This window comes from Chlamydotis macqueenii, chromosome 27, assembly GCF_036417535.1.
Source record: "Chlamydotis macqueenii isolate bChlMac1 chromosome 27, bChlMac1.mat, whole genome shotgun sequence".
NCBI classification, from domain to species: domain Eukaryota; kingdom Metazoa; phylum Chordata; class Aves; order Otidiformes; family Otididae; genus Chlamydotis; species Chlamydotis macqueenii.
The window spans coordinates 2,712,775-2,736,187 of record NC_141582.1 but is presented as its reverse complement, the minus strand read 5'-3'; the positions used below and the strand labels follow the sequence as shown (position 1 = coordinate 2,736,187).

The window sequence follows — 23,413 nt, the reverse complement described above, 5'->3', positions numbered from 1 at the left end:
CTGGTGAGCAGCTCTGACGCGCAGGCAAGCCGCACAGCAATAGCTGGCTCAGACAAAGGTTTGGGTTGAATAATTTGGGTGGCTTTGTGCTGGGGATAAAATAGCTGTTGTGTGTGACACACGGGAGCTGCGCGCTCAGCCTGCGTGGCGGGGAGAGGCCGGCGGTGCTGGATGGAGCGCGGCAGCCACGCAGCGGCACTGCGTGCCCAGCCAGGAGCGAGCCGCTGCGTGTCAGCTCTGCAAGCAGCAGCGCTACTGCCGTCCAGAAGGACAAGGCTGCTTCAGATCCTGTATTGCCTGGAAATAATTTATTTTTTTTTCAATTATATGTTTAGAGAGCAGTGGAAGAACTGCTTCAGAAATTATCAGATTGCCCTGATGCATGGATACTGCTTGGCATGCTTCGATGCCACTGCCTGCAAACACACTGGGTTTTTGGAAAGTGCTCATGGGGAGCAGGGGTAGGGCTGGCTCTGGTTCGCCTGGCTTTGTAAGGTCGAGGGAGAAGGTTGTGCTTACAGGCACAAAACCAGCCCGCTGCGGTTCTTCAGCTCTTATCTGGGGGAGTTAAATCACGCTGATTTGTCCTCCCCTCCCTGGGCTCGTGCACGTGAGCGGCCGTCCTCGCTGGGCACACCTGAGCCTGCTCTCTTCCAGCTCCGGAGACTCAAAACAGGGCAGAAATCTCATCTTCCACCCGGCTCGTGCTCCGCAGCTGCTGGAGAGAATGCATCTGCCAACGCAGGCAGAGCATCGCTGTCATCCTGCGCGCAGGCAGGTCCCCAGGTTGCCGCAGAGCCTGTCCTACAGACCAGGAGCTCCGGAGCAGCCTGAGCCTGGCACGGGGCCCGGTGCGGGAGGAACGACAGAAATAGCTTCAGCTCCCGCCAGCCCGAGGCCCCGGGAGCAGGCTGGGGCTTGCAGCGCAGCTATTTTAGCGTGGCCCGTAGCCCTTCGCTGGGAGAACAGGGTGGGAAAGCAAAGGGGCACCCGGTGCGGGGAGCAAGGGGTGCCCCTCTGCGTGGCATCGGGTCCTCCCCGGGCAGCTCCTGACACGGCGCTCAGGCGGGCGCTGAACAAACAGCCCGATATTTCACGGCGTGGAGACAGCAGGTACCGCGCTGAACGGGACGTGCTGCTCTCCCAGCTGCTGCCTTAGCGCATTTACACACTGTTTGCTTTTTTCCTTTTTTTTTTTTTTTTTTTTTTTTTTGGGTAATAACTAATGAGGACTGCCCGGGGGTCTTATCCCCCTTCGCCAACTGATGTCAGCCAGCCGGGTCCCCGCAGAGGCACACGCCAGCTGTCAGCTCATTCGGGAGGGAGGGGAGCAAACACCGCCGCCTTTCCCCCACCCTGCCCCTTGGGTTTCCAGTTGGGACTGGCAGATGCGAGGCAGGGGAGCGGGCTGGTGGGGAGGGCTGCCGCAGGTTATTTGCACATCAAAAGCAGCTTTGCCTCCGACCCTCTCTCACCCTGTGAGCAAGGGGCGGCTCGGTTTAATTGCTCTTTCAAAGGCAGCCCTGGTCCTGTCTCTGCTGAGGTTTTACGGCTGACTCTGCCCCCACCACAGCCAGAATCTGGTGCAGTGGCACCGGGGTGTTAAAAGAAGATGCAAATCAGCTTTTCTCCGTCTTGAGGCTTATTAGCATCCGCTGATTAGTCCAACAACTAATTCAAACTCCTTCTGTCTGAGGACGGTTGGCGCTGGGGCAGCTGGAGCGGAGCTAACCCGCAGCACGGATGAAGCCGGGAACCCCAGCAACTGGGGGGGAGATGCGGGAGCTGGCGCTGCTTCTTTTGCCCCCCAACACCCGAGCCAACGATGCCCCTCGTGCTCGGCCGCTTCCTCAGCCCGGGAGCTGTGCCACACACCGATGCCATCCCGTCCATATCCAACCTGCCGCGGAGGAAGCACCGGGCACCGTGAGGGAATGGCTTCACCCCGGTGTCACCATGGCTTTTGGCTCCCTCCGAATGTGCCTAATCTCGTGCTTGGAGCAGGGCCTGGGCTGCCCTGCCCTCCGCTGCTCTGCTTTCCTTTCGATCCCAATCCCGCAGCATCCTAATGCCGGGGCTGCGCTTCTGTTGGTGCCGCAGCCGTTCGAGGGCCAGGCGCTGCCCGATTCTGCCGCCCGGGGCAGAGGATGCTCTGAGCCCTGCCTGCCACAGCTTTTCCTCATCCGCTGCTTCGTTAGCGTTTGGGTGGAGAAGGGGTGTGACCCTTACCTGATTTAATGGCAGAAGCAGCCCAGGGTTCCCAGGGCTGGGGTTTTGGCTTCCCAGTCTCCTGGGCACGGCGAAGAAGCTGCTCTCAGGGTGTGTGTGCCCTTGGGGATGCTGCGCTTGCTCCCGGACCCGTCCCGACTCCCGCTCACAGCCCCAGTAAGGCTCCGCTTTGCTGCATCTGCAATTTTGTCTGTGACTCCCACAGGATAGGGATGTCCCCTGGGATAACAGCCAGCTCGAGGGTCTCCTTGCCGCTGACCCGGATCCACGGAAAAGCCTGGGAAGGGCTCGGCTGAGCCGGCAGCCAGGGCAGGCGATGCTCAGAGGTGATTTGTAACAGAAGGTGCCGCAGAGAGCGCTCGCGCCTGGTTTTCCATCTCCTTCCTCCTCAGCAGTTTTCAAAAGCTCTAAAAATAAACTTCCCTCGGGCGGCGTGAGCAAAGCCAAGGTTTCCCTGGAAAGCATCAGTGGGGGCCCTTTTGGGGGGCACGGAGCAGTGTGTGTGGCGTGGGCCCCCCGCCCTGCAGCGTGGTGGGGCGAGTGCCCGGTGCAGATGGCCAGAGGAATCAGGATGAAGAGTGTTTTCTGCAATTTGAGGGTTTTTCTGCCCCAAAACCTCCCCCTTTGCTGTTTAGATCTGTGGAACTGCCAGATCCGTGCAGTGCGAATAGACCCCAGGGTGATCAATTTGGGGCTAAAAAAGCTTAAATAGTCAATAATCAAAATAGTCGATAGTTGAAAAGTGTGCTTGGTTTCATTAAGGCGTTCCCACTCTATCTCTCCCTCTGTAATCGTTTTCTCTGGCTCTCCTCAGGAGAGATGGACCAGCTCCGGGGCTGGGGGGTCAGGGATGCTGGGGGTTTGGTGGGGATGAGAATCGGTCCCAGCGGCGGAGCAGGAGGGGTGGGCTGGGAGCGCGGCCGGGCGGATTATCTCCTCCTCTCCCAAACCCCGGTGTTTGCCGGAGGCAAGTTGCCGCTTTTCCACGCATGGGTTATCCCAGCTGCACGGCGGAGATAACGCCGCTCGCCCACGCAGCAAAGCGCTCGCGGGGCTGGAAACAAACGGGGCCAGGTGGAAGGATGTCCCAAAGGGGACCCCGGGGCGCCGAGATAAATGGTTGGTGGCTTGGAGTGCGGCACGGCAAAGCGCCGCCCTGCATTGAAAACCCTCCGAACGCTGCCAAGCCAGGCACCCAGAGAGGCTAAGGAAGTTTTAAAAAATTTATTTATAAATAAAAACATAAAATTACCAGTAGTTTACATCGGTCACCAGAAATAACATCCAAAAAACCTGCAGAAAAATAATTATCTGTACAGGCTGAGCCCGGCCGGGGCTCACACCGGGAGCGACACACCTGCGATGCGGACGGTCACACACAGCGTTGTGCAAAGGCAGCACGTCGACGCCTCCGGGCGATCACATCGTACGGCGCTGGCTGGGGAGGACGCGGGGCTGGGGCGACGGGGACCGGGGACGGCGTGGCCGAGGCCAACGGGAACGGGGCTGGGCGGGCGTTGCCGGGATGGGGCAGCCGGGGAGGGCTCTGCTCCCATCGGCACCCCGCGTTTGGCACTGGAGCTCACGGTTGCCGCGCTCCGGCTCCGACGCGGGATGCGGAGCGGGCGCAGGGCTATGGCTTGGATGATGCACTAAATCCCTTCCGGCCCTGTGAGCCAGAGCGGAGCCGGGTGCCGTCCTTCATCTCCCGGTCTTCTCTCCGGGATGTCCTTCGGCAGGGCAAAGGCTGCTGGACCCAGCAACCGCGGGGCTGGAACTGGGATCGGAGGTTGGCTTTTCCTCAGCGGATCACGGCTGAGGGGCCGGGGCCGGGACGGCGCGTGGGGGGTGCTCGGGGGCAGGTGCAGAAGGCACAGATTGGTTTCCGTGTGTCGCCTTGCCAGGCTGGCGGGAGGCGGGTGAGGGGTGCTGAATTTTGCCGCTTGTGCGTGGCTTCGAGCCCTTGGCCGAATTTGTGGGGTGGGGTTGTGCAAGACCCCCCTTATCCCCAACCCACATCCCCGGGACGGGGCTTCCCGGGCCGGTACCCAGCTCGTTAGTGGGGAAACAAAAACATTGCAGCAAAAATACCGCGGCGCTGGCACAAAGGGGTCCTGGCTGGAGACCTCCACCCCGGCAGGCTGGGCGCCGGCCGAGTCCCTCCCGGCCCGAGCTGAGGGACAGGAGGGTCCCCGCTGGCGACGTGCAGCGAGCCCTGTTACCCGCTTGCTGGCGGCACGGGGAAATTTTAAGAGCTGGGGTGGAAAACAAAATGAAAGTGGTTGATTTGGGGTTTGGTTTGGTTTTTTGTTTTTTTTTTTTTTTAAGCTGGTTCCTGTTGATGGGATGCCAGTAAGGGCACGGGAGGAGATAAGGCAGCCAGGGTTCCTGGGAGGGCCGGTCGCAGGGTCACGGGGCAAACACAACCCATTTCCCCCCCAGTTCCTCAGGCTGGACCGTGGCTTGGGAATTTCTGTTAATTCTTAAATCCAGTTGCCCGGCAGCTGGAGGAAAGGGACACCGAGGCCTCGCCCATCGGAGCGGGGAACGCTGGGCTCGCCGTGGCCGTGCGGGTCCGGGGTGCGGGGATGTGCCGGTGCGGCCGAGGGACGGGATGGGTGCAGGGTGGGCTGTGCTCGTTGGTGAAGGGTGATTTTGGTGGGGGCGTTGGCTGTGACGGGGTGGGGTGTGCGTGTGTGCGGGTGGGGTCCTTCCTGAGGCACTGCGGCAGCCGAAGGATGGGAGACGGGGATGCGCAGACGGCGCCAACCCCGGTCCCAGAGCGGGGAGATCGGCACCGGCCAGAGAAGGTTAAGGAAGAGCGGGAGCAGCTTGGCTTCCTTCGGGCTGCGGGCAGGGAACGGCGCCGGGAAGGCACCGCGGCCGATTCCTCGCCGGGGGCTGTGGTGTCCCCGTCCCCAGAGCCATGGTGTCCCAGGGTCTCTCTGAGCCCGGAGCAGGGCATCCCCTGGGAGTTTTGCATCATCTCGTTACCCAACAGGAGGTTATTTCCCAAAGTCCCGTTCCCCGGCCGCCCCCGTCGCCGGTTTCTCAGTCCTATGAGGGCGCAGAAGGGACGCTGCCCGGGTGGCAGCGGGGGTGAGGGGCAGCTGCTGGCACGTCACCACTGGCACGAGTTGCTTGTTCACCTCTGTAACACGACAAGCGGCGGAGGGCACCGCCGCGGTGCGGCGCGGGGAGGGGAGGAGGGCTGGCGAGCCGGCCGGGCCGCCAGCTCCGCTAATAAATACATGGCTCATCTGAACGGAACGAGGCGCGGGCCCTGAGTTGCAGGGAGGAGAAGGCAGACCTGGCTCAGATCTCGGTGGCGATGATGTCCTCGTAGGGGACGTCGGCACCGGGTATGTCCAGCTCGATGGGCTCCTTACCATCCTCCCCCGCAGCGAGCTGCTGGAGCATCTTCTCCAGGTTCTGGTTCCTCTTGTACATGTGCAGGTAGCTCTGCTGCAGCTGCTTCTGGTAGTGGATCACCTTCTCCTTCTCCTCCTTCCACGTCTGCCGCTCATGCTGGAAGCTGGAGGTCATCTGCTCGTTGTTGTCCCGCTCGGCCTTCAGCTCTGCCCTCAACCTCTCCACCTCTCCCTGCAGGGCCTGAGCGTCGTCCGCCACGGCGCGGAGCCTGCCCACCTCCCGGGCTTCGCTCAGTTGCTCCTTGAGAAGGGCCAGCTCCGTCCGCAGGTCCACGATCTCCTGCTCCAGCAGGTTCACCTTCTCCCTCAGCAGCTCGGATTCGTTCTTCTTGCGCTGGAGCTCGTTCTCGCACACCTCCAGCTCCATGGCTTTGGTGCGCAGGGAGCTCTCCAGGTCCTGGGTCTTCATCTCCAGCCCTTCCATCTTCACCCTCACCTCCTTCAGCTGAGCCTTCAGGCTGAGGATCTCGGTGGTCTTGGTGTTGAGCTCCGTCTGGGACTCCTTCAGCTGCTGCTTCAGCAGGGAGATCTCCCCTGACTTCTGGCACACCTGTGGGAAGGGATGCGGCACCCGAATTAGGGCTGTGCCTCGGAAAAAAGCCCGTGGTACCCTGTGCAAGCCACGCTGGGCACGGCTGGGGTTCGGCACGTGGAGACCCTGGCCACGAAATCCCATCCAGGGAGATGCCCCGGCACAGGGAGCAATGCCCTGGGCTCTTAGCAGGGGCTGGACCCCACGCTCTCCGTGCCGACACGGAGGGATGCTCAGAACAGCCGGGAGGATTTAAGGAGCTGATGCCCCTCAACTGAGGTGTGGAACCTGCGGTTTTGGTAGGGCTCGCGGACAGCCTGGGCAGGTGGCTCAAAACCGCAGCTAAACGAGAGATCCTCGTGGTGATGGGGAAATCCTCGCGTGCGAGGGAGCGAAGCTGAGGACCGCGCTCCCTGAAGCACGCCGGGCGGCAGCCGCGCTTCTCTGCGTGCAGCTGCGGTGAAATGCTGCCGCTGTGCTGCGGGGTGGCCGGGCGCAGGTACAGGAACGCAGCAGAGCTGCGTGGTTTATTGCTGGTGCCGGAGCTATCGCCCTCCACGCGCGCCCCGCTTTCGGCATCGGCAGCCCCAGATCTCTCTCGGTGCTCCAGTGCCGCTTACCTCCCACTGGGTCTCCTCCAGCGCCGGGGCGAAGCTGGTCTTCTCCTTCTCGTAGGATCTGAGCTTGGTCTCCAGCAGGTTTTGCTCTTTCATGAGGTTCTCCAGCTCTTCCCGCAGCTGCTTCTTCTCCTGCTGCAGCTGGAACACCTGGAGGTGAAGGACCTGCTGCGTCCGCTGTGTTTTCTGCGAGGTTTGCTTGAGCTTGCTGTTGCATTTCTGCTTGAGGCCCTCCAGCTCCTCCTTGCAGCGCCGCTGCTTCTCTTCATAAACCTGGCAGGAGCTGATTTCCTTCTCCTCGAAGCTCGACTGAAGCTCCTGCAGCTCCCCCTCCCTTTCCAGCAGCTTCTGCTCCAGCTCCTGGATGGTGGACTCATCCGTGGAGATGGGCGAACGGATGCAAGCGGTCTTCTCGGCGGCGTGGTGGTGGGAGGCTTTGCCGGGGTTGAGGATCTTGTTGCCCCCGTCGGAGAAGGACATGGCCTTGAGGCTCATCATGTTGCTGTCCTGGATGACGGCGCACTGCAGGATGTTGTGGGCCGAGCCCCCGAAGCGGCTGATGGGACCCATGGGCGTGACGAGGGGGTCGAGCTGGTAGCTGCTGCTGGTGCTGTGGGTGGGGAGGCTGGACATGGAGTTCCTGCCGGAGTCGGAGAGACCCCCGGAGCACAGCACCGGCTTCAGCTCCTGCTCCTTGGCTTTGTCCGAGGGGTGCAGCTGCTGGGAGAGGTGACCCCCGTTCTCCGGGGAGGAGGAGTGCAGGATGGCGCCGGGCCGGGGCAGCACCGGCTTGAAGGCGGTCGGTCGCGCAGCCGGCTTCTCCGCGCCCTGGGGAGAAGAGCAGAGCCCATCAGCACAGACCGACGCCACGGCGTCTGTTCCCCCCCCACCCCTTCTGCCGCCAAGGACGAGACCCCCGTGGTGGGGACAGCTTGGGTCTCCACCAAGGGCTGAAGGCTCAGGAGGATGCTGACGACAACCCCACGTGGGCCCCGCACCCCATCCTGTGCTAAAACCCCAACGGCGCTGGGGGACACCCCCCACCCACTTCTGGGGCCACCATCTCCCCTACTGACCACTTCCAGCTGACTGGGAAAGGGCATCAGCTTCTGCGGCGTGGGCGTCCCGAAATCCACACCGCTCGTCCCGGCTTGGCCGCCCAGCTCCCCGCCGGCAAGCGAGGTATAGTCCGCTCGGTGGGAGCCGTGGGATTTCTGGCTGACCTTGATGTAAAAGAAGTCCTCATTCTTGCTGCTCTTGGAGCTGGACTTGTGGCTGGAGTCCTGGGAGAAGCCGAAGCGGAGCAGCCCGTCCGAGTACCTGTTGAGCTTCTTCAGGTGGGACGACTTGCGGAGCTTGTACTGGGAGGCTCGGCAGTGCTTGCTGTGGAAGCTGTGGCCGGAGATGAGGCTACTGACGCTGCCCATGCTGGTCCCGGGCGCGGGGTACGCAGCGGGGGGAGCGGAGCCCGGCGGAACCGCGCGGCGAGGGGTCCGGGCAGCCGGTAGAGACGGCTGCTGCTGCGATCATAGCAAAGACCTTGCTGCGCCCGGGAGCTGCGAGCCTGGGGGACGCAACGAGAGCAGGGTGAGGAAAATTGCCTGAAGCGATAGGATGAGGGGTGATGGTTTCAAAACAGAGGGAGGTGGATTCAGATTGGATATTAGGAAGGAATTTTTTATGCTGAGGGTGGTGGAGCCCAGGTTGCCCAGAGAGGCGGTGGATGCCCCATCCCTGGAAACATTCCAGGCCAGGCTGGATGAGGCTCTGAGCAGCCTGATCTGGTTGGAGATGTCCCTGCTTTGTGCAGGGGGTTGGGCTGGGTGGGCTTTAGCGCTCCTTTCCCACCCAAACCATCCTGGGATTCTATAAAAAGCGGTTTGGCAGACAGAGGCATTTCTGCGCCCACGGCCCAGGCGTCGGCAGGAGCGGGGCGGTTTCTGACGATGTGAGCGCGTAAAAACGCGCCTTGCACGCACGTTTGGGTACAAGCTGGCATTGGCACGCACAAGGGCTCGTGCGAAGCGGGTACGGGCACCTCAGCGTGCGCATCTCCCCGCGCCTGTGTCCGGGGACAGGTCAGTGCGTGTCAGGCTGGCAGCGCGGATGAGCCGGTCGCTCCGCGGGTGCGTGCGAAGGGAGAGGGATGCTCGCTGAGGCCGGTACCCTGCCGCCAGCCCGGGGCTGCCCTTCTCCATCCCTCCGCCAGCGCCCCGGGATGAGGGAGGCAGGGAAGAGCAGGGCTTTCCCCTGCGCCCGGGGACGGCTCCAGGAGCATCCCGAGCTGCCTGCGTCCGCCGGGCTGGCTGGCAGCCACCGCACCACGGCTCCCGCATCCCGCCCCGCGGCAGGGAGCTGCCGGGTACGGCGCGCCCGGCTGAGGCCAGGAGGGATATGAGAAGGAAAGGAGGGGAAGGCACTTGCGGTGATTTTTAGGTGGCGAATAGGCATGAACCTCAACAGGCACCCGTGCTTGTGCCGTGCAGGATGGGTCCCATCTCCCGACAGCTGCGCTCGGCACTGCGAGATGCAATCACATCTCCCGCATCAGCCTGGCGCTGCCTGCTTCCTCTCCAGTCTCCAGTGCTCCTCTTAACCCACCCGAAAAGGGATGCTGCGCGGCTTAATTATGCTTAATGTCTGCGCAGCACTTAAGAAGAGGGGAGGCGTTCTGCGTGCGCTGAGTATTGTGATTACGGTCCAGAGGTATGCGGGGCTGTGCATTCGTTCTCTTTGCTACGGGCTGGAAAAAAAAAAAAAAAGGAAAAAAAAAAAATCCGCTTGGCTCCCATTGCCCAAGCAGGCATACCGAGGGTAAAACATCACGGGAGAGCGCTTGGGCTCTGCCGGGCGAGCGTCGGGTGATGGAGGGTGCAGGCACGGTGTGCCAGGGAATCTTCGCTGCCTCACCCTCAGGACCCAGGGAGTTGCTCTGATTTTTTTTCCCTTTCTGCCTTACGTCCTGCCGTACGGCCGCTCCAGCGCAGCATCCCAAGCAGGGCAACGCGAGCCTGCGCTCATCCCTCAGCTTTGCCTGTTTCCTTTTCCTCCGTGCCCCGAGGTCCCAGATTGATTAAGTGTCAAAGAAAAGTCCCAGAAAGACAGACTATCCGCTTTAATCCCTAAATCCATTTTTGGGAGATTAAGGGAAGTAAGCAAGAACCAAGGGCTGCACTGCTGCCTGGATGCTGATACGCTAAAAGCGATCGATGACTTCGGCTCCGTTCGTTTTTGCAGGGTAGGAGGCGTAAGGTGTACGGAGGGCGAGGAATCGCCGCAGGGAGCAGGATCGTTGGCGCTGGAGGCCGCTCCGCCAGCACACTTTGCCGAAACTGTGCCCCAAGGTACACACCCGCGGAGGGGAAAAGGCAAGGTCGCGGCAGCAGAGCTGCCGACGGCGGCAACGGCATCCCAGAGAGAGCGTCGGATGCGTGCGAGGGAGCGGGGGGAAGCCCCCCTTGTATTCTCACACACCCGTGGCAGGGGCATCAGGGAGGTCTGATCCCCTGAAACACGGAGCGGTGCAGGGTGCGCGGACCTGGGGATGCCAGGTTCGCTGTCCCCATGGCCAGAGCACCTTGCTGGGGAGCAGAGAGGCCCCTTAAGTAGATGCACCCTTGGTGTTTTTGGGTGCCTGAGGAAGGTAGAAATGTGGGGAAGGAGAGCTGGGACTTTCCAGCCTCTTGGCAGGAGGTGTTCCCATCAATCCCAGCCCTCCTACACATGCCCGAGAGGGTTGGGCATGTCTTCTTCTTCTTCTTCCCTCTTTCCATGTAAAAATGAAGCCTTTGAAAGCCGTGGAGGAGTTGGCGTTCACGCACAGCGCTCGCGGAAAGGGAAAGGCTCTGGAGACGGCGCGGCTGGGAGGGAGCAGGCTTCTGCTCCAGCTTTGGGGCACCTCCAAAAATTGGGGCTCGGTCTTGTCCCCCTGCCTCGCTCAGCCTCTGCGGAACGCGCTTGCATCTTCCCCTGTGTCAAATCTGTGTGACTGCAAGGAGCCGGGTCGGTTTGCCGAGCCAAAGAAACCGCGTCATTATGTACATGCGTATATATTTAGATGTATTTTAACGGCTTTCGTGCCCGTTGTCTGCTGCGGGTCCGTGTGCGCGATGCCACCGCGCCAGCCCGTCCCTGCCCCTGGGAGCGGCGGCTGCTGCCCCCCACCCGCGCAGCTCCCGGCCTCGCCTGGCTCTCGCTGCTAAATGAGATTAATTGGAGACGTGATTTGCCCTGTCACTCATCAATTAAGGAGAACAGAAAGCCAGAAAAGACACGAGCCTTTCCCTCTCGCTCTGCCGCCTCCGGCAAATGAGCCCCTCAAAAGCGCTTTTGTGGCCGCGGCGGGGAGGGGGCCGGGGCGACGGCACGAGCCCCGCGTCGGTCGAACCCCGGGGCGATGCCGTGCCGAGGCGCAGTGCCCGTGTTTGGGTCTGGCCCCGTCACCCCTTGGCGGGACCTTGGGGGGCTGTTACCAAACCCCACTGAGGCGGAGGGGCGAGGCGGGAGGCACGGGGGTCCGGCAGTGATTCCCCGTGGGACACAGCCCTAATAAACACCCAGGCGGTGCAGGACAAGCCCACGGGATCAGGGGCTGAATGTGTGGATGCAGCTACTCTTATTTTTGCAGAAACAGAGGGGAAAAATATGAATGGCATCCCACACTCATTGCAGTCGTGCCTGTCACAGGTGGGAGAGCAGCTCTTCCCCATCACCTCCTTCCCGAGCGGGCCGCAGGAATTCAGCCTTATCTCCTCGCAGCGCTGTTTCTTTGAAGCCTTTCCCTCTTCCTTGCGGAGTTTTCGCGGGCGGTTGCTTTCTCTCTGCCTTCCCCAGCCAGGTCATCTCAGCAAGAGCCTTCGTTTTCCTTCCCGGCTTCGCGGCGTTGCCCTCTCCCCGCCGACGCTGTTCCTCTCCCCCCCGGTGTGCGAAAGCTTCCTTCTCCCCCACACCCTCTCGCCTACTCGTTTTCCCTCTCCGATTATTATTCATCAGTTCTGTGCAGATGCACCCACACGTTTGGGTGTTTGTTGGGAGATGCAGGGATAACAGAGAAGCGGCAGCAGCTGCCAGGAGCCTGGATCCAGGAGCAGGCTCCTTCCTCCTTCCCTCCGTCGCTGCCGGGTGATGTGTCCCTGTTTTACTCGGCGATTTGGGACTTTTGAGGCACCAAGAACGTGGCCCCGGGGGAAAACGTGGGCATTTCCACGGTGAAAAGCCCTGCACATCCTACCTGGAGCATCTGATTTATGGTTTAATGAAGAGAACGGCTTAATTCGAATCTTGGAGCGCAGCAATCCCACTGCGCCAGATTTGGGATCTGCAATCAAAACCAAGTTCTGATTTCTGGACCCCCAGGCCGATGAGACGGACCCATCCCGGGCTGCGTGAGCATCTGCCTGTCCCTGCTCGGCCTCCCCAGCTCAGCCCGCTCTCCCCGTGCCCAGCGGGGCTCCCCAAACCCCCCTCATTTTGGTCTCCAAAGCAGTGGCAGCAATGGGGCTGGGAGAGCCCCACCGGCGGGGCCGACCTCGCCCCTGCCCCCTCATCTTCACCCTAATGGTGCTACCGGGGACGAATCCAAACGCCGCCCCGGCAGACGCCGTCCTTGCGCCGCAGGGCCCCACGACAAGGCTTTCATTCACTGCCGCTCATTGTCCCCCCGCTCATTCACTGACATTCATTGGGATCATTTTGATCGGAGGCCGGGAGTGAATCGAGCCCAGGCCTCACAAAGCGCGCGCCATGTGTTCTGCCCCGATCTGCCATTAGCGGAGCGGGGACACTCCAGATGAAGAATAACCAGCCTCAATGAGACGTTCCATCCACTCTAATGGCCCGGGAGTCCATCACACTTCATCTTGTTTCAATGAACACTGAGAGAATTCACACCCACGGGCTGGCGCCCGTTAGCGGAGCCAGCAGCGGCTCTGGCAGGGGGCCGGGGTGGGCTGCGCGCCAGCGGCGGACTGCGCCGCGTCTCCGCCACCAGCCCCTGGCAGCTGGGCTCTTCGGCGGCCGGTGACCCCGCTGCAGGCCAGGAGGTGAAGGTGCAATTGCTCAACAAGAGGAGAAAAAAAAAAAAAACAAAAAAACCCCACAATAAAGGGCAGACTGTATCCGTTCTGAAGCCCATCGGCAGCACTGAGCGCTGCCTCTTTGCACCCAGGTCCTGTGGGAGGGTGAGGTTCCTTCGCTGCCCTTTGTCCTGCTGGAAAAGCCAAAAACCAACACCGAATTCAGCATCGGCTTTGGAAAGAGCTCGAAGGAGCTGTGTACAGCTCTGTTCTGTCCATCCAGCCACCGAGGCACCGCTCCCGACCAGGGATGAGCCAACAAGTGGCTCTGACGGGACAGCAGGGCGAAATCATCCGTGTGACGATGCAGGCGGCACTGAGGCGACTGGCTGGAGCTGTGTTTGGGGAAGCCAGTGCTAAACGATGAGGAATTTCTCAAATTACCAATGAATCACATTGGCAGAGCGAGCTTTAGAGGATATCGGCTCAACGCCCGCTCTGCTGTGCCGGTTTGCGTGCTGTCTGGTCCCTGCGTGGGGAGAGGCTCCTGTCCCTGCCTGGCGACGATTGCTCAACCCGCAGCAAACCGGTGTAAGTCCCGTGACTTCCAACGTCCAGCGGCTTCCAGCCTCGTGCTTTCTCTCCAGCAAACGCTTACTGGGCAGTCGCCTGAGCACAAACTCATAGCACCAGTGAGTATGTGGGCTAGAAAAAGTGATGTATTATTATTTCTGCCTCCCTAGCTCGAGAGGGACTTAGAAGTGAGACAAACTGTGTGGCTGGTGGCTGAAGGGTGGCGATTCCCAGGAAAATTCCTGGTTGATTCCCAGGAAAAGGTGGCATTTGCCCCGGCAGCGCACAGAAAGCCGGGAGCTGAGCAAAGCGAGCTGCCGGGAGAGGGCTGGGCTGGGGCAGCGTAACCCATCCTGGGGCCGGACATGTCACCAAACAATGCGGTGACGGGGATAAACCATCGCCTGCTTGACCTGCTCCCAGCTGCCCCCCGGCCAGCGATGGGACGCTGTGCTGGGAAGCCGACGCTCCCTGGCCAGCTCCCGAGCATCGCTCGTGCCGACCTGGGCGAGACGGGGCTGTTTGCAGAGCTGCAGAGCGACGGGGGATGGCTGGTGCCGAAACGCCCCGGCTCTCCCCCGGGGCAGCTGCAGTTTATATGAAACAGCTTCACGTGGAAGGAAATCCAACCAGCGTTATCAGGAGCTGGGCTGGAGCCGGTCCCGGCCTCCCTCCTGCTGTCCCTGTGCCTGGGAGGGGTCGCTCCCAGGAGGAGCTGGCCCCATACGATGCTGCCCTGCCCTCACCAGATGCAAGCGCAGCAACAGCAGGGCATTGTGGGAATATCCCGGCACTGCTGTGGGACCCCCGTCCTCCACGTCCCTACCACCTTGGCTTGGGCTGTAGCTCTTCTTTACGCTCCTGATGCCAGATGTTTCTACTAGAAACCCTCAGCCCCACCGCGACGTCCCCAGCTCCCTGCTCAGAGCAGAGCCCCAACGCTTTCTCGCTCTTTCGTAGGTTAAACACGACGCCAGGCCCCTCCAGCTCCCAACCTCGCAAACAGACCCCACCTGTGCCCCCCACCCCAGAAACACCCAGACCGCCTGGCAGCTTCATCCCCGCTCCCGCCAGCAGCCTCGCGCCGCAGGGATTTGGGAGCCCATCGGTGATTCACCAGCCGAGCGCAGCACCCGCACAAGCCGTACCAGTCACGCTCCCGGTACGAAGGAAAGGCTTGCGTGAGACACGGTTAAATATTCCTGGGCTGGAGAGAAAGATCTTTTCAGCTTACTTAATTCCTAAGAGCATCTGGCTTTTCCCGCTAACGAGCAACTAATACTGCAATTAAAGCCCTGCTAATTGCAAACTCAGAAATGCTCTGGTCCCTGCTTTTGTCTTTCGCAGGTCCGGCGCCGCGGCTGGCACACCTGAGCGATGGCGATGCCAGCGCCGGGGAACGGCCGCCGCCACCAGACCGGTGAATTCACAGCCCTCCCGCCGCAGGCACCGTCACCCCGCGGCAAACAGCCGGGTCAGCCCCGCGGAGGAGGGCGAGGGGGCCCTCTCACCGCCCCTCCACGGGTCGGTTATTTTGGGAACCGTCTGGGGCTGGCAGCTGGTGCCGGGGTGGGTGACAGCTGAGCGCGGCTTTCGCTTGGGATCCGCGAGGCCCCTTCTCGCACCTCTGTTTCCCACCCTGTAAAACACAATCTGCCGGGGTGTGAGCACGGGGTGGAGGGGGGGAACCCAAAAAAAAGCTGGTTGCAAGGGACTGGCTTGCTCTAGGCATAGGCAGCTCGGTGTCTCCGTACATCTTGCGGGTGCCTCCGAGGGTGCTTGGGAAGCTGCGGGGATGTTGTCCTTTAATTCTCACCCATGTAGAGAGGTCCGTGAGTGGTGCTCGTCAGCAGAGCCGCAGCCCGACCGGTGAGGTCTGGTGTCCTACACGTCTCCCGCGCGCTTCCTCTGGGGTCTAATTGATGGACAGGGCTTGGGTCCAGCTAAAAATAGCAAGAACTTCGTGTAACTTGAGATGAGCCCAAAATACTTTTCCTCCCAGCTTTCCGCTTCCACAGGCTTTGCACGTGTCTTCTTCTGCCCCCCCTAATTATGGATAATTAACAGTAACGAGGGACAGCGAGCCCGTTTCCCCCAGGGTAGGACAGGACGGTGGCACCAAGGATTTCTTCCACAAGCCAGTCCCTCACCAGCCAGGACCTGGCCGAAGGCTCCTTCTGCTGCAGAACTCCCCCAGGAGCAGACAGGGGAGAAGCATCCTCCTCACGTACAGGGAAAATTTAGAAGTGGAGCTGCAGGCTGCCATGGAGACAGGGCTCTGTTTGCAATCTTCTCGCCTTTTATTGTTTCTCCTCCTCTTCCAAGCAGTTGAAAAGCAGCCAGGAGCATGGCTTCTCCTAGCCCACCTTCCTTGGTCACCATGTAAGTGCTCAGGAGGCCCAGCCAGGTCTCCTCGCTGGTCCTTCACCTCTAGCCTTTTCATAGAATAGTTATGAACTTCTGACACCTCCTTGGTCTACCTGGGGGTCACAAAGCAAATCTGTGCTGCTTCTCTCTCAGCCTCGTTGGATTCACGTGCAACATGAGCACTGCCCGGGTGCACGGACCCACCGCCTGCTCTTCATTGCTCTCTTCTCACTGGTGATAGGTTTAGATGAGACATGAGGAAGAAATTCTTTGCTGGGAGGGTGGTGAGGCACTGGAAGAGGTTTCCCAGAGAAGCTGTGGATGCCTAGAGAAGCTGTAAACTTCTCCACGTCAAGTCTGTACTTGGTTTCACAGCACCTGAGCTCCAAAACCAAGGTGTGCATCATTTCTACGCTGTCTTTCCTTGTTTGTGACAGCAGTTATGCTGTGGTTTGTCTAACCGCTGGTTATTTCTGTACCCTGCACGACGCTCGGCCAGGTGGGAGCTGAGAAAAGGCAACTCCTGCATGGTGATGGAGAGCCAGCCTCAGTCCTCGCTGCTCGCAGCATCTGCTCATCCTCCAACTCCCCCTCTTGCGTTCCAGCACGTTACACGTCCCCATCCCTGCTCTGCTCAGCCAGGCTTCAATACAGCAGCCGCAAAAGGAAAAAAAAAAAAATAAAAAGAAGGCAAATTCAATTCTTGCTTCCTGTTTTCCTCCTCCTCTTCTTTCAAACTTGGCCCGTTGTGAAAATCCACCCCTTTAATGCCTGGCTGCCAAATAGAGCAGTTCCCTCAAAAGAGAAACGTACACCAACATTGCAAGGAGTGTTCAATTAACCTTCAGAGGAGATCATCCGTAACTGGCTTGCAGAGATGTCATTTAATTGTTTTAAAAAAAAAATAAACACAGGCACTTGCGTTTCAGAGAACGTGTCTGTGGAGACAGTTGTGGCTTTTGCTGCTGTTACCGCTGATGTCTCGCTAAAAGGCAATTAAACACCTAGAACCTGGCATTGCCGACCCTCTCTTAGGAAATACCACCGCGAGGTAGGAGCGACCGCTCGGAGGCTTCTCGTCTTCCGGCAAGAGGGAGGTAAGCGGCTCTCCGGCTCTCGGACCCGCCGGTGTCCTGTGGGGGAGAGATGCTCGGTTCTCCAAAAGTCAGAGGCTGAGGAGACAAGGCTCTTCCAGAAATGATTAAAAATCCTCTTATTCTAAGGAGGAGGGAGTGCACACGTATTGCTTCCCTCTGCTGCAAGGAGAGAAATGGAGATCTTCTAGCTCAGGAGGAAAACCAAGCGTGAGGAAGAGGATGGTCTGAACTGGAGCACCGCTGTTGAGAGGATCCAGTTGCAAAGTGATGCAGGGTTTGCTCCCGCAGCTCCAGCATAACCCCAGCTCATGCAACGGGGTGTCCCCCTCCCCCAGATTCTGCTCTCCAAACTGGGCAACGGCCGCTTCTGCTCAAATTCTGGGCTTCCCAGAAACAATTTGTCGAGCCTTCCTGCTCACGGGGGGCTTTTCTTAATTAAGCGAGCAAGCAGAAAAACCCACTAGTAGGAAACACTCCGTGTAGGAAAGACTTTGTGACCCACGTGCCAAATCTTTGTACATTCCCTGCTATTTTTAACTAATCCCTACCGGCACCCGGCCGCTGCGGTCCTGCCCGCTCCCGGCCGCGCGCTTTCACCGCTGCTCTCCCCGACCCGGGCACCGCGCGCTCCGCGTCTCCCCCCTGCATCCTGCCATCAGCTGCTGGGACAGGTCTCCTGGAAAAAAAAACCACGCCACAAAGCCCAGGGCAGCCCACAAACAAAAAAATTAGGCGGAGGGGGGACTTTTAAGGGCTCCCAAGAGAAAGAAATGTCTATGAACGCACATGCAAGGCGGCGGTGAGGGGGAGTAGGGAAAAGCCTCCAAGTTTCCTGGCAGTGCTAAGCTTTTCCCAAGCGCTGGAGAATTAAGGTCCCCCGCCTCGGGGTGCGGGGCAGGGGAAAGCCGGCCACCCCCTTTCCCTGCCAGCCCGTGCAGCTTTGAGGAGCAGCTCCAGCAGCAGTTTCGCGGCGGGGCTGCAGTGATACTATCTTTTCACACTTGGCCACGCAGCACCTCGCACCACGGGCGCGCGGAGCTCTGCCGGGATGCGGGTGACGGCGTCCCGCGGAGCCAGGCTGGGGCTCGGCTGGCGGAGACGCGGCTGGGCTTGTGAATGGCCTCCAGGAAAGCGGCCAGGCCAGCCGGCCCTCCAGCGGGTTTTGCTCTCCGTCGCAGCGGCTGCCCACCTCTCTGCATGCCGCGGATGCCTCGCCTGAGCGCGTGCCGTGCATGACCGTACCTGCCCGCAGCAAAACAGAGGCATTCAAAGAGGGGAAAAAAAGAGCGAATTAGGGCTAACGATATCATCACAGCCAGGGCTGCCAGAGGCGCGGGATGGGAGAGCGGCGGCGGCTCGCTGGGACACCGGAGCATCTGCAAGGGCTGAGTTTTCCCCTTTCCTCGGCGCTGTGGCCCCGCTGCCCGAGCCGGACCGGGACCGGGGTCTGCCCCACGCACCCTCGGTGCGGGAAGCCTGCCCTGGAAGTCCCTACGCCCGCTTCGGTGGCTGGCACAGGACCTGACTTTTCTTGAAATCTCATTTTCCTGCCTGAGTTTCACATTCATCTGCCTCCCACCGCTCCGCAGCGCTGCCTGCCAAGGAAGAGTGACTAAGGGGTGGGTGGGAAAAAGAACGACTCAAGACCAATTTAGCAGCCTGTGGTGCCAAGAGGAGGGAGGTCACCCGGGGAGCTGGGGGCTTCGAGGGCGAGGGAGCTGCCACGGCGGCCAGCGCAGCCCCTCGAGCGCGTGCACGCGCGTGGCACGGGGCTGCGGCTGGCGGCCTGGCAGGGAGCTGAGAGCATCCCCCGTAGCGTGCGATTGTGTTCCTGAGTGCACTTTTGCAGCTGCCATTAATTGCCCCCACCACCGACTGCGCCGATGATTTTGCACTTACAATTCTTTGTCCCGCTGATTAATGGCCCTGGTGATTAATTGCACGGGCGATACGGCAGAACGGCTAACGGAGGGCCCTGCAGACCCTCGGAAGAGCCGGGCTGCGGGCGTAGCTGTGAGCTGGGCACGTCGGTGACACGGAGGGTCGGGGGAGACGGCGTGCGACGGTGCACGGCCGTGACGGGCGGCTGGCGTGGGCGGCCGGGGCCAGGCGAGGAGCAGCCGGGCAGGCTCTGCCCTGGCACTGATTTCAGAGGGAGGTTAATCAGCGTCTGGAGCGATGGTATCAGGAGGACAGACAGTACGGACTCACGAGGACTTTTCCTCCTGCTCGCATTCCGCTTGCCGTAGCCTTCAGTAAGGAAAACAAAGCTCTAGGGAGGAATTTGGACAGCCTTGGTAACTACTGCGGAAATGCAAGCTCGCTCCGGAAAATGGGTCAGGTGCTGGTCCCTCTGCGGTCAGCACGCGGATCACACGTGTAAGGAGCTCACAGGCCTCAGCTCACGGGCCGACTTCTGCGTGTGGGACCCTCCTGCCGCACCACTGGGAACCTGTACCCGTGCCAAATAGCCCTGACCCACTGGAGCAAGCGAGGGGCTCTCCGCAGAGCCCAAGCCGGCTTCCAGCCCCGTCGGAGACGGCAAGGGGCAAACCCCTCGGCCGGCTGAGCGAAGCAGGGAGCACCGAGCAGGGACCCTGGCCTCCCTGCGAGCTCCTCGCCGGTGTGTGTGGATCTGGCACCGAACTCAGAGCGTCAGCGGGGTGAGAAGTGACGGCCCGGAGCTGCCTTCTGCCACCATACCCGGCAACGCCGCCTGCAACGCTGCCCGCATCCAGATGCAGTTCCTATTTGCACACAGAGGTGCCCGATGCCCACGCAAGCCGCTCTGCTTGCTGATCCTCTTTCCACCCATGCTGCCCACCCGCTTGCTGCCCGTCCTACCCCACGCACACGGGCGCTATGGGCAAAATCATTTCTAAGGCAGACGGGCAGCCCCTTTCCCAGGGATGGCTGGATGCTGACAGCAACAAACCAAAGGCATCTGCTCCTTTCCTTCTCTTCCCGGAGACTTTGGGGACTGTGCAACCAGAAGCAGCCCGAACCAAGGTGCTGAACGTGCAGAATTTTCTCCTTGCCTCCAAAAGAAGTTTTCCAGACTTTCCGAGGGAAGGGAAGAGACGCGAGCCGAGCAGAGGGACGCGCGGCCGGACCCACCGGATTTCAGCTGCTCGCCCGGGCAGCTCCGACCCTTTCGTGCCCGAGCTTGGCACCGCGGGGTCTGGCGGGGAAGGGTGCTGGGCACCCCCGGGTTGCGGGTACCGGCCGACTCCCCCGCACCGCACCGGTGAACCCCGAACCGACGCGCTCCGCTCGCAGCCCCCTCGCCGGGAGTGGCTGGGGGGGGATCCCCATCCCATGCCCGCCTCCCCGGGCAGCAGCACCCCCCCGCACCCCTCCCCGCGTCCCCTCCGTCCCTCACCTCGGGTGGCCGGTGCCTCCTCAACCGCGGGGCTCCCGGTGCGCGGCCGGCAGCAGCATCCCCAGCGCAGCGCCTGTGGAGGAGGAGGTGGAGGAGGAGGAGGAGGAGGAGGAGGAGGAGGAGGAGGAGCCTGGAGCCCCTTTGTGTCCCAGCCCGCTGCGTGTCTGTCTGTCCGTCCGTCACCCCCAGTCCCGCTCCCCCCCCCGCTCGGGGAAGCAGCCGCAGGGGGTCGGTGGGATGGGCAAAGGGGGTGGGGGGGGGGCGGGGGTCCTATGGTCGCTCTGGGGCCGGGGTAGATGCTAAAGGAAAGGAAGAGGGGAGAGGTGGTTTTGGGGAAAGGCGGCCGGATTTGGACAGTCGGGGCGGTCGGCTCCCGCCCGGCCCTGGGATTCAGGCTGGAGCCTTGGAAAACTCCTCGGGAAAAGAGCCGGGAGGCCGGGGAAAGCAGCCAGCAGGGAAAGGTCTGGGCTGAAGTTCCTGTTTGGCTTGATTTGGGGCAGGGACTTGAAGCCGAGTCTCCGGTATCCCCCGCTCGGGATGAGCGCGGGGTGTGTCCCGCTCCTGCCGCAGCCAGTCCGGCCCGGCAGGAATAAAGCCGCTTTCCCCAGGCCTCTGACCACGCGGGAGCCGGATCCGTGGGGCCCCGGCCAGAACCGCCCTAGGTACAGACGGGGAAACTGAGGCACGGTACCCGCAGACCCCCCCCGTACCCCTGCTACGATGGGCGCAGAGCCGGGTGGGCTCCCAGGTGTCGGCAGGGACTCACTTTCCCCGGGGTGATGGGCGCTCGGTTGAGTGGATTTGGCTCTGCCGACAACCCACCCCCTCGGTGGCTCTGCTGCGAGCGCCCGTGTCAGTGCGTTTACGGGGGAGAAAGGCAAATAAATGCAGGGGAAGGGGTTGCATGTGCAGGGGTGGCTGCCGCTGGCCTGGCTCCAGCTCTGTCAAGCTCTGTCCCCAAAACCATCCCAAAAACAGGAGGAGGAGGTCAGTGCGGGCTGACGACCAGCTGTGGGGCCAGGAACTGGTGTGCCAAGGTGCAAATGGGGGGGGGTCCAGCCTCCCGGATGCTCTAACGAAAGAACCCTGAGCATCTCTGCCACATCCCCTTCCTGAGGCGATGCAGGCGGGGGCCCTGGTACCGATCTCTGTAGCCCAAGCAGGCCATGCTTGGCCACAGGTAAGGCCCATCCTGCTTGTGTAGATGTGATTTTTTTTCCAATATCAGGAGGAAGCCGAGCGGGTTCCCCCAGGCCCTGTGACTTTCCAAGCGCTGAGCAGCGTTCAGCACGTCGCGCTGCGCTCCGGGAGGCTGCAACCAGGTTGGAGGTGCAGTTATGTTCCCACATCCCTTCCTTCCCTCTACATCTGCCCCCAAGGAGATCTGTTCGCCTCCTTCTTCCTCACCTAGTCGTTAATCTCTTCCTACACAGAGGCAGGTTTCCTGCCTGCGCGCGCTGAGCAGGCCTGTTTGCCCGTTTGCCGCGGAGAGCTGACGCAGCGCTCAGGAATTCGCCGGGTGGCTGGTAGCACATCTGGACTTGCCCCATGCGCGGTGCTGCGTGGCCGCGTCCCGGTCAGGTATGCAGCGAGGGAGGCTCCCCCGGCTCCGGCACACACCTCAACCGTGCCGGGGAGCAGCCGGAGGCTCCCCCAAACCCCGCGTGGGCTCCCGCCCCTCTCAGCGCTGAGATGGAGCGGGGAAGGGGGTCCAGGGAGACCCCCAGCGTGAGCTGGGACATCGCAGCAGGTGTCCAGCTGTCTGGCAGGAGAGCTGCAGCCGTTCCCCTCCCGAACTCAACGTGGGAAACCTTCCTGGGTACAGTGTTAGCGTGCACAGCCCTGCAGTAGCACTGGGAGAGGCAGGTGGGCCCCGTGGGACCCCCGGGAACGAGAGGACTGCAGGTCCTCAGGGGCAGGGACTAAACTGGTCTCAAACTGGGTCTGCACCCCCATCAGCTGGCAGGTGCCCGTGGGGCCGGGCTCGTGCCACGCCGCGGTTGCCAGCCTTTTTGGCTCAGCGCCGGGGTTTGCTTTGCTCCCACCGTAGGAGCCCGGCCGGCGGTGCGAACCGGAGCGGCGAGCCCTGCCTTCGCCCCAGCCCCAGCCCTCGGCTCCCACTACCGGGGCATTGGACACGGAGCAAAAATAGTTACGCCGAGGCGGAGCGCGGGAGAAAGCGAGGTTTTAGCTCTGCACAAACCGCAGGGCTTTGATTTACGGAGCTGGCGCTCGGCAGACGAGATCCACCCCCCTGCTTTTTTTAATATTGTTTCCTGGCAGCTTCCTTGGTTTCTCTGCTGATTTGAGCAACGCTCCCACAATCCCGCGGGTGCCTCGTTGCCTTGAAAGCAGTCAGCTGGAATTTGCTATTTTAGGACCTAAAAATTGACGCGAGGAAGAGGAAGAAGAAGAAGAAGGAGAAGAAGAAGGAGAAGAAGAAGAAAGTATATTCATGTGAGCGCAGAGGAATGGTTTAGCAGGATTTCACTCAAGGGGAAAAGGCAAAAAAAAAAATCATGATTCATTTTCAGTCGAGCGGAGCTTCGTGTTTCTATAGTAAGTCATAACAAAACAAGGCGGCAAAGCCAAGAAGTTATTTGTACCAGATGGGCCAGTGGTTGTATCTGCAGCTTTTCAGGAATCTTGGGCAGGTTTTGCAGCCAGGACCTGAGGAGTTCAACCGTCGTGGTGGGGACAGGGTGGCAGGGGGGCCCCTCTGTCCCTTGGCTGTCCCTGCCCGGCTGCGGGGGGGCTGCTGGCCCTCAGCCCCATCGCCACCCCATCGGCCTCGCGCGGGAGCGGCTCCTCCTGGGCTGAAACTCGTCCTCCCCGGCTCATCCATCCCGTTCATGTCAGCACTCGCCCCGTCTGCCGTGTCCTCGCCCCCGCAAACGAGTCTGGCTCCAAGGTGTTGCCTCACCTGCCCAACTCACCTGGAAGCTTTCCCAGGGCAAGGGAGCCCCGGAGAGCAGAGGGCCCTGGCAGAGATTTGGGTTCTTGAGGAGCGTGGGGTGAGGGCCCGGCCCCTGCCTGTCTGTGGGGCGCTGCGGCAGATGCTCGCCTGCATCCCGCCAGCGCGGCGGGCAGCTTGGATTTCCCCGATGCTGGGAGCTGAGCGCTGGTGGAAGACCTCCCTGCGAACACGCCCCGCTCTCCTGCCTTCGGTAA

At 61.2% G+C, this 23,413-nt stretch overlaps 1 protein-coding gene across 1 annotated transcript; it reads right to left on the bottom strand.

Moving 5' to 3' along the window:
• Positions 1–4,429: 4,429 nt before the first annotated feature.
• On the bottom strand, positions 4,430–20,365 carry LZTS1 (leucine zipper tumor suppressor 1). Its single transcript, XM_086767852.1, has 4 exons — positions 20,243–20,365; positions 7,886–8,373; positions 6,813–7,637; positions 4,430–6,210 (listed from the first exon to the last, which is right to left on the bottom strand). Exons 2-4 carry the CDS (start codon positions 8,234–8,236, stop codon positions 5,545–5,547), a joined length of 1,842 nt encoding a protein of 613 aa, XP_086623978.1. The 5' UTR covers positions 8,237–8,373; positions 20,243–20,365; the 3' UTR covers positions 4,430–5,544.
• Positions 20,366–23,413: the final 3,048 nt, after the last annotated feature.